The sequence below is a fragment of the Letharia lupina genome (genome assembly GCF_014066315.1).
Source record: "Letharia lupina isolate WasteWater1 chromosome Unknown contig_2, whole genome shotgun sequence".
Taxonomy (NCBI): domain Eukaryota; kingdom Fungi; phylum Ascomycota; class Lecanoromycetes; order Lecanorales; family Parmeliaceae; genus Letharia; species Letharia lupina.
In genome coordinates this window covers 1975850-1988103 of record NW_023502971.1, presented here as the reverse complement: position 1 = coordinate 1988103, position 12254 = coordinate 1975850, and the positions used below count along the sequence as shown (strand labels likewise).

Genomic DNA, 12254 nt, shown 5'->3' with positions numbered 1-12254 from the left:
ATCGGACTCCTTCCCTTCGTCGAGCTTAGGATATCCCCCCAATCGTGAATGCAACTCCAGGTACGCGAATCTATGCCCTCCCTGCCAGCCACCCCCGGTTCCATGTCGCTGAGTACCCATTTTCGCCAGAGGCCCATGTCCTCCAAACCCAGACCGCCATAGCGCCCAAGATCCCAACGGATCCAACGACTTGGAATGCAATCCAACCCTTTCGTTTCATGACTTCATTCCATCTCAGTAGCCCAAGTGGATCTCCGGGATCTAGCAAGCCACGATGGCCTGAAAGCCTTGGTAGCTCCAGCTTCGTTGCTTCCAACCCCTTCTCTGTTCGTGCGGCCAAGGATGAGTCTTGTGTTGGTACAAGAGACCCGTCGTCGATGCACTCGCCAATCTTCTCTGTGAGCCAGACCGCTCTCTCGCCACGAGAAATGGCCTCGTATCTAGCTCGCTCGTTTTGAAGACTCCTTTGAAGTTCACCAGCCCACCTGGCCAGTCTGATTTGCGCTAATTTCTCTTCTTGTTGAGTATGGTCCGCTATCCTAGATTGAGCATATGGTGACATTCCATTAGAATATGAGACTATCGCCTGCGATGTAGTGGGAGAATAGGTTGTAGATGTTACGGATGCCAGAGGACGACTGTGCGCAGGACTTGGAGTAGGGCGTGGAAAAAGACTTGGTATAGTGAGAGCCTTCGAGCCTTGTGCGCGGACAAGCTTTCTTGCCGCTAGGTGCCTCATACATGCAATGTTGTCTTGGTCGAAGACTTGCTGTACCAAATTGGCTAGCTCGGATGGGATGAGCGGTCGAACATATTGAGGTGACATTAACATGCTGGCATCCATGTTATCGTTGTCATCTGAAGGCGCCGCGCACACTGTGTATGGATGTGATGCAATAGCAGCTTCACCATCAAAAGCAAAAGGCCTGATATCCGCATGCTGCAGCTTTTCAAAGATAGAGCGTCTTAGGGCCTCAGTCTCTTCTGGGGATAGTGTGTCTGACTTTGCGATTAGAGGAACAATATTGGTAAGTGCTGCTAGACGTTGGAGGAAGATAATGTCCTCGTCTTTGAGATCTGTAGCAATCGTCAACAGGTATTGTTTCAGGAAATGAACGAGACGACATGCCTTGTGCTATCATGTAAAAAACCACATCGACCATTACACCACCGCTTCCGCTCAACAGGCTTACGAAATCGCCTTGACTTCCAACAGTGTCTGCAAAAGGCTTGTTGAATTGCGCCTCCACGTACTTTAAGACGGACTCAATGCTCTCCATCCTCGACATTCCGTGACTGTAGCCTGGCGTATCAACGAAGCAAAGATTCCGTTCAAGCACAGTATCGCCCACACTTTTTCGACGGCGGAGGACTTTGGTTTCTTCGATATCTGACCACCATGTTGGGTAAGGCTTGGTGCTTGCGTATACCTCTGTGATCTTATTTGTAGACCTGATGTTGGCGCTGCTTGGCTTGCTCTTGGATTTTCGAGATGAAAGCGGGTCGATGGAAGGAATATTTGGTGATAAGGGATCTACGTGCACGATGTCTTCGCAGGTCTGCACAATTGACTTGATGAGAGACGTCTTTCCGACTCCTGTAACTTACTATAAGCATCAAGTAGTCTTGAGATCCTCCTGGGATTTCTATTCGCATACCTGAGTCTCCAGCGATCAGCACCTTCAGCCTGCCGAGACTTTTTCCCCGCTCAGTGAATGGCCTTCGGCTGGGCATCTTGATGCTTGGCATGATGAGTTGAGGGGCACTGTCTTGCATGGAGGATTGATGTTGGGGCTCAACATCATCATCCTCGCTCGAGGCTATGGCTTGACTACCGCCCTCGTCCATGGAATCCTCATCCGAAGGCCTGAAAGAACGGTTCGAAAAAGACTTAGGGCTGCTCGGCATCGATGACAAAGGAGCTTGAGATGAGAGTGATGCAAATGATTGGGACATGCTAGGGGCCAAGTGATCTGCCTGACTCGGATTGTACGGTGATGAATTCCCGGTATTGACAGGAGCTTGCTCAACGCTTCCGCGAGAGCTGTCCCGAGTCTTTGGCCTGGGTCTCAGTGTAGACCGTCGTCTCCCCTCGTGACCATTCCCCACATCCTCGTCATCTTCCTCGTCGTCGTCCTCTGTCTTTATAGGCGGAGAGGCCTCGGAGATTGTCTCTTGCAAGCTTCGTACACCGAATGTGCTGTCACTGCCGGGCCCAGACGCTTTCGCAGACGAGCTTTCTAGCTCATCCTCACTTACCATACGGAAAGAGGTAGGCACGTTGTGAGCGAGGCCTGCAGTGGAGGTGAGGCCCGCTGCATCGAGGTCCTTTCGGGGTCGTCTCCCAAGCACATCTGCGCCTGGGCGCATCTTTGCATCCGACGACACAACACTCGTGCAATATTAGGATTCTGCGCCGATGGTATGTTCAGCTGAACAGGGTGGTTGCGTTGGAGGTTGCGTGTATAATGACGCTGTTTTAGATTGTAGGTGCCCCTCATGCCCCACTTTCGCTATCGATGAAATTTTCGAAGTCGCAAAGATAGCAGAGGAGGAGGCTTCAGCCAGCAAGGTCTTGTCAATATGTACTATAGCAAGTGGCGCCTGTCAAATTTTGGTGTCGGTTGAAGCTATCCTAGGTAGCGAGTGTACCCTGCAGCTGCTCGTCACTAGTCTCAAACAGCTGATCATGACCAAGAAGGGTTGGTATCTACTATAGCGTACGATCATGGTCCCAGTGAAAGTGAAAGTGAATATAGATCAGATCCGGACATAGTCTTTGGTCTCTACTTATGTAAAGGCTCTCAGTAATACTATGTACATCCAAGAAGCGTAGTTGGCAAGAAATTGATGACCTAGAGATATTGACAAAGCCAGCTACCCTTAGTCGTGCAAATATGGACGTGCACCACGCAAGTAACGACCGAGCCTGCAGACCTGAGCGCATCTAGGTATCTTCGCGACTGTACTGTACCAAGTAACCAAAGCCGCCGTAAATAAAAGGAGAATCGTAACTGGATGCAGTCTGCAAAACATTTTCACCGCACTCGCTATGCTAGACAGGAGTAAAGTCAGAAGATCATACTGAATCGACGGCTTGGTGCCTTTGAATGTTGGTATCGAGGGTCGAGATCCGGCGTGAATAGAGATGGAAATTGGGCTTGAGCTCTCGCCGGGTTGGTGGTTGAAAGGCTCGTGTTGTTGGGGATGCCTCACCAGCGGGTCATGCAGCAGGAGGCTGACCACGGCCTCTCGGTCCGCCACGAGAATAGCCACCGCGGCCTCCATCCTTTGGAAAACCACCCCTTCCCGAACTGCTTCCTGGACGGCCCTCGTTACCTCCACGACCACCACGCATCCCCCCTCTTCCCGCAAAGTTGCCTCCATACGCGTTTGCACGGGGCCGGCGCTCTTCGACGTAGATCTGCTCGCCTCCAATAGAATGAGGGTTAGCGGCGACAGCAGCAATGTAGGCAGCTGCGTCGGCAAATTCCACAAAAGCACAATTCTGCTGAGGAGTTAGAATTCCATAGTCATGATAGGGCTGTGTCAGTAAGGTACATACCTTCGGACGGCTGACATCGAAATACACTAATTTACCATACTGAGCTAGCGTGGTCTTGAGAATAGACGCATCGACTTTGTCGGTGACGTTCTTCACGTAGCCCAGAACGTTCTCCTGGCTCCCAGATACTGACTGAGAGTGCTGACGGCCTTGCTTCTTACTGTTGTCAGAACCTGCCATCTGCCAGCCACTATTGGCATTCTGCTGTGTCTTGGCTGGAGAATCCTCATTTGATGTTGTTGGAGGAGTGACTGATCGGTTTGTGGAGGATGGAGCGGCTTTGGACTGAGGTGCAGGAGGTGTGGCAGTCGAATTGCTGGAAGAGGCACCGTTCGGCACAGCTGGTGCAGCGACGCGGTTAGCAGCAACCAATTTTGCCCATGTCTTCTTTGGGGCAGCAGGCTTTGGAGGTGCCGCAGCTGTTGCAGATGCTGCAGACTCCACCGGAGCTGCTTTGGCAGGCTTAGGTGGAGAAGCAATCGGTGTAGGTTCTGGGTCCCGAGGTTTTTCTGGCTGTGCTTCGTCCTCGACGGCCGCTATCTCTGCTGTCTGCTCAGGAGCATCTGCAACTTCTTCGTCCACTTCCTTTACCGCTGGGGCAGCGGCAGGGGCGTCCTCAGCAACATCAACGGCCTCAGTAGGGGTATGGCCGTTCGCTGGTGTTGCATCAGCGGGGAGAACCTCGTCTGACGTTGGTTTCTGGAAAACTTCCTCCTCCAGCTTCCTGTCAATCTGCTCGGCATCGTGCTCTTGTTGGACCGGATCAGCAGAGCTAGTCAAGGTTGTTGATTCGGGCTCAGGCTCGAGAGCCTGACTGGGGGCAGCCTCCTCGGGTACCTCCCCATTCTCCATCTCCTCTTCCTCGTCTTCCAGAATGTACCGAAAGATGTCGTTGAGTACAAAGTACCCTTTCGGTTGCTCTGCCAGAACAAATGTTTGGACAAACTTTCGATGTGCGGCCGCTTTGTTGCTAATCTCCCCAATAACCTGGACGACAATGTTGTTGAAAGACTCCTGGGAGTCTACATTGGATACTCTGACCTTACAGTCTTGGAAGTCCAGTTGCTTTATGCGGTCATTGATGGCCTGCAAGTGAAGTCAGTAATCATTCTGCCTTGGGCAAACAGGAAAGCGTACCCGCTGGCCGACGGAGACGTCAACTTTTTGCGTTTCGACCCCCGAAACGAATTGAGACCGTTTGTTGTAGTACAGCTGAAGACCTGTGAGCTACAAAGGATCTCACACTTTAGATCGCATGGTGTCTTACATAGAGCGTTTCCGGGTTCTTGCTGAGAGTCGTGTAATACGATTCCACAAAGTACCATCCGACCTCATCCTTGGAAGGGGCTTTGTTGGCTTCAACGGCGCCAGTAGGTTCGGAAGAAGTCGGTGCTGTCGTAGCAGCCGCATCTTCACCAGATACTCCGGCTGGGGTATTGCCATTCGACGCGATCAGGCCTTGGGATGGGACGAAGGATTCAGCCTGGCCGTACGGGTATTGAGCCCCATAGTTGCCGTTGACGGTCTTACTATCGGCCATTCTCGGTTTTTGGGATGAGCTGGGATGAGACGGGCGCTGAATATGAAGTGGATGCTCGAAGGTAGCTTGAATGATCGCGGAAGGTAATGAGGCTAGGTGATGAGGTTGCACGAAGATAGCAGGGCGGCAAAACTTTTTTACAGCTACATCATTGGGGATTAGCTGACGAAATTGGCCGATTCGAGGATGTATTACCAGGAAGAGGATGAGAATAAAGAATCCGACGCGCCTTTATGGATGCAATTGAATTCCTAGCAACGAAAAATACGTCAAGTTAATCGTGCGAGGCTCCGAGTTCGTGGAAAACACCCGAGTAATATCTCGGACAAGTGGTGTGAGTTATGAAATTGCGTCCTTCCAAGACCTTGTGATTAGAGAATTAATGTTTGAGTGTCTACGTGAAGCGTCAAGTGAGTGCCTTCAGTATTTTCAATCAAGCGCCGACGAAATTTCCTTAAAGTACCTATCCGCCGCCTGTTAGCGGTGCGGGACGTTTACTGTCGAAACTGGACACTCTGACTTTATATCATGATGACCTATGTATTTTTGATTATGAACACTAGGGAAGCACTTCGTGGAGAATCCGATTATATATGCTCGCCCATGAATGCTCCAGCAAAGATCACGTCGTTTTCTATGAAGCTAGATGCAGGTCGTATACAACAGTCGGCTGGCAACAGTCAAGAAGGAATTGTGCCGTCTACTGCATCCATTTTACCGCCTGTTTGATGCTGCAAGGTGCTACTATCCAGCCAGACCATACTGTAGATGTGTGACTGAATCAATGAGTTTCTTGTCACTGAATTGACATTGAGCAGCACGCCGGTATGCTTGCCACGTTCGACGAAAATGCAACAGGAACATGTCCTCCCAAACTCCACGGCTTGCAATCTTCTTACACCAATGGAAATGCTGGGTATTGGCGTGTACACAAACGAACAATCAAGAAATATCGCTGGAGCGGCGACCCGGTGACAACTCAGGCGCCAGCTATCCACACGAGTTGCAAAGACAATGAGGTACAGGACATCATCGTAGCCGTGACCTTGTTCTAGAAGTGAGATCGAGTTCCGACCTCATAACGCAGTAGTGACTGACCTCCCCATTCCCGCCTTCTCGTCCATCAACTTCGGTCTGAATGTCGCGTCTTGATCCGTCATCCTCCGACCAAGTGCGCGCTCGACCTTTGCCCCCAAGGCCAGCTTGCTGAGGCTATCGGTCTTTTCCGGTGTAGGTTGGTATCGTTGCTGCTGTAGACGTTTCTGCTCCAAGCGATCAAAGCCTTGTGTCCACTCTTTGATCTCCTGCATCCGCGGATCGCCATTCGATGATGATGCGTTGGTGTGTGAGGTGCTGTCAGAGGCTGCGAGAGACGAGACGGCGCTAAAGGTTGAGAATCGTTTGGACGTTCGTTTAGATGCGACCTGTAAAATATTCTCTGTTAGCGGAGATGCGTCGTCGATGATCCAAGCTAGGTGATGGAGAATGTGGCAGTCGCAACGGTCCAAATCCTCATTGTTCCGAGATGATCAACATCAACAACGAAGAGCTTTCTTGCATGGTCTGAGACGCATTGTTCGTTGGAATTGGTTGTGGATTCGAGTGAGACAGCCATTCGGACGGGTAGAAAGAGGTGAGACTTACAGATGGAGCCATAATTGCTCTCTCGGATTCCTGAGAATGCCGACCCATAAGGAGCGACGAAGATGACTTTGACGGAATGAATTTGGGAGGAGCTGATGCGCCTTTGAGTAGTGGAATGATTGAAAGCTTCTTGTTTTTGGAGCCGAGGATCAGCGCACTGAAAGGTAGGTCTGACCCGGATTGAGTGAGATGGTGAACTCTGGTGGTGACGTCGATCCAGGGTTTGCTGAAGTTTATTTTGATGAAGCGATGTAACTCTGGTCGTCACCAAGCTTGATGAGCAATCGGCTTGTAGAGGTACGATAGAGTACTCTAAAGTATGAAAACGAATTTGAGGGATGATGTTCTTGGTGAAAGGAAAGAAGGTTGTTGGGGGTTCTGGGGGGGGGGGAAGGGGGGGGGAACTGGGTGGTAAATGTAATAGGTATCTAGGTATCTTGCAGAAACTGGCTCTGGCTCAGCCCAGGTTATTGGTTATTATGATCGCCACAAAAGTCTGCTGCGTTTTGCTCGGCCACACGCCATGTTGTTCTACAGACTAAAGGACCTTACGCATAAGTACTTTAGTTCTTACATACCGTTTCCGTCACTCTCCGTCATCAAATCTTACAAATGCTCTCAAGTCTACACCTATCATTAAGTACATAGATCATCCACCGACAGGAGATAAAACTTAGAAGTGATTAATTGACCTTCCCCGCTCCTATCGCTCAACTACTACCTTCCTTGCTGTCTTGAAGAGCTCGCGAGACACAAAGAATTGCGGCCCAGGGGCAGTGCGAAGCTAAGGTCGAGATTAAGGTCAGGCAAACACATGGCAGCAAGGATCTCGATGCCCTCTAGGCTGGATTGAGGGTAGCCGAGCGGCGGAAGAATTGAAGATCTCTATCCAATCAGGATACACTACTACCTCACTATCCATTGTTATCGAGTCGCTCCCGTGCTTTGGAAAGCCGCATATCAAGTACCGGTACGGCGGATGCTACACGAGGAGAATAAGAAGTCACGAGGAGGTCCGTTGGAAATCCGGAGCATTGACTTTTCGACCAGCTCTGTGATTTGAAGGGTCCGACAATGCCGAAGCACAAGCATTTGCTGAGTGCCAAGAAGCATACAGGGAAGAAGAAGCAGCCCGAGGTCCGCAAATTGCCAGAACGCTCGACCAAATCTGTGTTGGCTTTTGATTATTGATGCTAGCTGCAGGTCATTGAAACTGCCAACGAATTTCTTGCAGGTACGAGTAAGAAAAATCACACCCGAAGATGTAACCTTGAGCCGATCTCAACCTAATTCCCGGGCAGTTGGTGTCGATTTTGAAGAAGCTGGAGAGAAATGGCGGGCTGGAGATGCTGCCAAGTCTTTGAGGTTCTTCGTCCGTGCAATTGATACCTACGATGCCGGACTTCGGAATTTCCCCCTGTCTTTTGACCTATCATATAACAAGTGAGATGCAGACCTCTTCAAGCTGTCGGTGTCACTGAAGGTCATCAGGGCTCGGCTGCAGTACGAAGTTGCTCAGCAACCTCGATTACTCGAGTACTTACCCACTCCACTAATTGAACTCTTGCAAACAACTCTCGACTCTCATAGGCGAGCACTGACAATCGACCAAGATAATGCTGATCTTCTCTTGTATGCATTCGCCGGATATCAAAGTTGACAGGGGCTGACATCATTAGCAGCAATACGGCTCAGGTACTGACAAGTCTTGCTGAAGCCATTAGTGAAGGCAAGAAACCGACAGGATCTCGAGGCGATGCACTTCGTCTATTTCAAGAATCCTTAGAGCTCTTTCAACGGTGTCTCAACATCCAAGAATTCAAGCTTACTCAAGATCAAAAGAGTGACGCACAAGAAGCACAATTGCCTAGTGCTGACAGTGCTAGTGTAGATAACATTAGTAGTGCTGCCTCCAATGCGTCGGAGGAAGAAGTCTGGGCCTCCGTGGAAGAGCCGGTCACGAAAGACGCACTATGCGATACTACTATAGCACAACTAGATACCCTGACAGCGATTTGTAGTCTGGGTCCTTCTCACGCCGACCTTGCATGGGTGGAAGAAAATTACCGCACCACGCTGAAAGATAAGGTATCGTCGTATGTCGATGGTTCAAGTCGTCACCACGAAGCTGCGCTTGCACAAGCAAGGTTTACTTGCGCACTATCTGACGCAGCCTTTCGAGGTGGACGACTTGATCTGCCTACCTATGAGACGGAACTGAACGCTGCATTCACCAGTCTGGATCTCGACCTTTCGAATGATCCTCCGAGTCTTTGCGACAAAGCAGACGCAGAACTGGCGTTCATCGCGAGTGTTCAAGCCGCTGTTCAACAAGCACAGTCCACTGAGCTGGCCCAAATAAGCAGCATATGCTGGAAGCACATAACCAAAGCGCTCGACAGCCTCACCGATGCTTCGAAGCTCCCTGATGCCCAGAATCTTCCACGCATCCACATTCGACGAGGAGATTGCGAACTACTGCGGATGCAATTGGGTGACGCGCCTCTGTATTATGATCTCGCTGTCAAGAGTGCTCCGACACTGCTCAAGAACGCGGAAGTATATTTCCGTGGTGCAGCAAATCTAGGAAAGAGGGACGCGGGTAACGAAGAAGAGCAGAACGAAGCAGAGGTCAAACAGTCGATTATGGCAGGACTGGCGGGTGATACAGAAAAGATTTCGTTGTTGGTAAAGGCTCGAAGACATCTTGTAGAGTCGATTGTGGAGGAGATGAGAGATGACGGCTTGTTAGGCGAGAAAAGTTTGCAGAAAATAGGAAGCATGTTCGCATGAGGTGCTGGGTACGTATCAACAACCATCAACCCACACAATGGTAATTCAAGACTTGCTGCTTATTTCGACCGTTTCAGATTGGGGAATTGCCCCATGCCCAGTGACAGCATGACTCCAAACACCTTGCCCAGTACCTTTCAAGCCTTCCAAGTCGTTCTTTCATAACCGGCTTCCTCTCGCCCTCACTCCAATCTCACCATCCATTTCCATTGCCTCCTTTCTCATCTCGCTGCCCTCAACAACATCGCCCATGGCACCATTCGCACCGTCCAGATCTGCAATCACTGCTTCCAGACCGCTGACAAGTCGCTCTACTTCGTTTCTCTGTCTCTCTACTCCCTTCGCCACTTGTTCGTTTTCAACTTGTACAGCCTGTAGCTCGGTCTCTAGTTGCGATTGTGTAGACGCAAGATAAGGTGCCAGGTGCGCCAGGTAAAGGGATTGCGGCGGAAGCGTGTGCGGACTGCAATCCAATTATCGCTGCCAGTCAGCGCAAGCTCCCGCACTCGCTCTGCGCAAAGTCTCGTATTCTCAAGGAACGTCCAGAAACCCCCCCCCCAAACAAACAGGGAAGATAGACCAGAATATACTCACGGCTCATTCGGCAGCATTCCCTCCCCACCCCCCTCCCTTCTTGCTTTGGCAGTGCCCACCAACCTTTCCAGCTCATTCAATCCCCCCACTACATCCTTCTCGACCAAAATTTCCTCAAATTCCCGCTTCGCCTTATCCTCTACCTGTCCAACGATCTGTCTCCACACATTGTTCAAAACCGCTGGGGCGGATTTGGCGGACGTCGGGAAACAAGCGGCGAAGTTGGCGTAGGAACAGGTGTGTACCGTGTGCGTGAGCGCTGCGGTGAACATGTTGTTGAGAGCTGCGGCGCGGGGACCGGGGGTTTGGGCGGAGGGAGGGGGCGGGGCGGGGGAAGGGGAGCGGTTGTCCGTGGTGGTTGTCGCCATTCTATTGCGAGTGGTGTCAGAGCCGGATTGGAAGCCTGGTGATGACTGATGACCCCAATAGACGAGTTCCAAGTGAATCCGTGGATCAAGATCTTTCTCCAAAGTTGTGTTTACGCGCTTGCAGACGCGTGGTCGGATCACTAGCGCCGGTTCAAACGTGGGGAAGCCTCGAGTCGAAAAGCGTCCAGCGAGTAAAGTCCTTCAACATTTCATCAATGAACTACGTACTCCGTATCCGTACATTCTCTTCAATCATGGACTCTTGCGCTTCTCTCATTGCTATTCCATCATTTCTGTCTTGCATGTGGGCTTGCTTTCCGGGCTCGAGCGCAGTCTTTTTGGTACAATTGACGTTGCCAGAATCGCTGATCCTGGCTTTCATCTAATCATACATTGCGATGATGCTGATTTCACCCCTCCCATTCTCCTAAAAAATCCAGCCTTGGTCTCTTTTACTGTTTCTAGGAGAGAATGGTTCGAACAAAGAGGGCCCCATGAACGCCGTTTCCGGAGTCTATAGTAATGTATGTCTTTGTCTACAAAGACCGGTACTTCCTGTTTCTTCAGATGGGCAGAGTTTCCCAGATAGCCACAGCGTTAGCATTACCCTTCTCTCAGCACTGTAAAATCCTCCATCTCACAGCACTTTGTATGAGAAAGAGCAAGACTGCTCTGCAATGTCATCGCCTTGTCTCTTCTATCTTCGGAAACTTCCCTCCTCCAAAATCATTGGCCGGGAATTTGGCCCCTGCATGGTCCCTCGTCTTTCATATGCAGCTCAGAGCGTTCACGCTGCTAGGCTATTGACGTCGTCCAGCATAGCTTGTGGGCCTTCAATCAAGGCTCTCCTACTGTGCCATCATCGTTTATCATACATAGAATCCAGGACCATCAACATTCACCAGACCTCATCTCCAGCAGCCTCAAGCAACGTACTTGCCAGCCTGTATTCCAAAACAATGCTATATCATACAAATTCCAAAGCATCCAAAGCCGCTGGCCTCCGTAGCTGGGACACTTGGTCATCGCACGCCAGTCTTCGCCGAAAGCAGATCAAGCAGCACTTCGGCCTTGGGTATTTCTCCCGCATCCTTGATCAAGTACTTTTCTGCGGGCTGCTAAGCAATCGCGTGGTGTTGAGGTGGGTAAAGGCTCCAAAGGGGAAGCTCGACTGGCCTAGCAAGACCACCTTAATCTCAGATGCTAAACGAGGGCCTTGTTACTTGATAGAGGTCACGAAACCCCTTGCCAATGGACCTTGGACACAAGCAATCATTCAAGAGCGAATGAATGCCGTGCTGTATGGAATGACACAGGCCTTTGTTTTAATGCATCGTCACAACTGCGTTTCCTTTCAACGGTTGGTTGGCCGAGATGTGAGTGGAGGACAATCCGGATATGGATCTATGTTCCGAAAGTTATTGCGAGGACTGGAGGAAGAGGCTAATCGCACACTCAAAGGGCTGCCAAACTCTTGGCAGTTGAGAAGTCCCCGCAGGTGACAACTATGTCCTTGCAGGGTCTTCGATACAGGAGTAAGGATTTGGTTAAACTGATGGGGATGATCAATCTAAGCTTCGAACAAGGAGCGGTGGACAGACTCTAAGCGGGGTTTGGGCCCTTCACAAAGCAAAACCAACGATGACAATCGATGTCATGATTCCTGATGTTGAACGGGGCCAAACCCTTGTGAGTGAGGATCATACTACCAAGACTACTATCTCAAATATTATCGTACTGCAGGAGCCCA

The 12254-nt window shown here is 50.5% G+C and overlaps 5 protein-coding genes across 5 annotated transcripts; 1 reads left to right on the top strand and 4 right to left on the bottom strand.

Annotated features, from left to right (window-relative positions):
* Positions 1-70: 70 nt before the first annotated feature.
* Positions 71-2370, bottom strand: HO133_004647 (uncharacterized protein; the record flags this gene model as incomplete). Its single annotated transcript, XM_037295563.1, has 3 exons — positions 71-1077; positions 1118-1597; positions 1659-2370. The coding sequence occupies 3 exons, from the start codon at positions 2368-2370 to the stop codon at positions 71-73; spliced, it is 2199 nt and encodes a 732-aa protein (XP_037157564.1).
* An 853-nt stretch (positions 2371-3223) lies between these two features.
* HO133_004646 (uncharacterized protein) lies at positions 3224-5105 on the bottom strand (the record flags this gene model as incomplete). Its single annotated transcript, XM_037295562.1, has 4 exons — positions 3224-3508; positions 3566-4651; positions 4703-4777; positions 4833-5105. 4 exons carry the CDS (start codon positions 5103-5105, stop codon positions 3224-3226), a joined length of 1719 nt encoding a protein of 572 aa, XP_037157563.1.
* Positions 5106-6134: 1029 nt separating this feature from the next.
* Positions 6135-6761, bottom strand: HO133_004645 (uncharacterized protein; the record flags this gene model as incomplete). Its single annotated transcript, XM_037295561.1, has 3 exons — positions 6135-6150; positions 6204-6529; positions 6750-6761. 3 exons carry the CDS (start codon positions 6759-6761, stop codon positions 6135-6137), a joined length of 354 nt encoding a protein of 117 aa, XP_037157562.1.
* A 1062-nt stretch (positions 6762-7823) lies between these two features.
* HO133_004644 (uncharacterized protein) lies at positions 7824-9542 on the top strand (the record flags this gene model as incomplete). Its single annotated transcript, XM_037295560.1, has 5 exons — positions 7824-7886; positions 7953-7989; positions 8051-8192; positions 8241-8381; positions 8432-9542. The coding sequence occupies 5 exons, from the start codon at positions 7824-7826 to the stop codon at positions 9540-9542; spliced, it is 1494 nt and encodes a 497-aa protein (XP_037157561.1).
* Positions 9543-9701: 159 nt separating this feature from the next.
* HO133_004643 (uncharacterized protein) lies at positions 9702-10504 on the bottom strand (the record flags this gene model as incomplete). Its single annotated transcript, XM_037295559.1, has 2 exons — positions 9702-10005; positions 10137-10504. 2 exons carry the CDS (start codon positions 10502-10504, stop codon positions 9702-9704), a joined length of 672 nt encoding a protein of 223 aa, XP_037157560.1.
* Positions 10505-12254: the final 1750 nt, after the last annotated feature.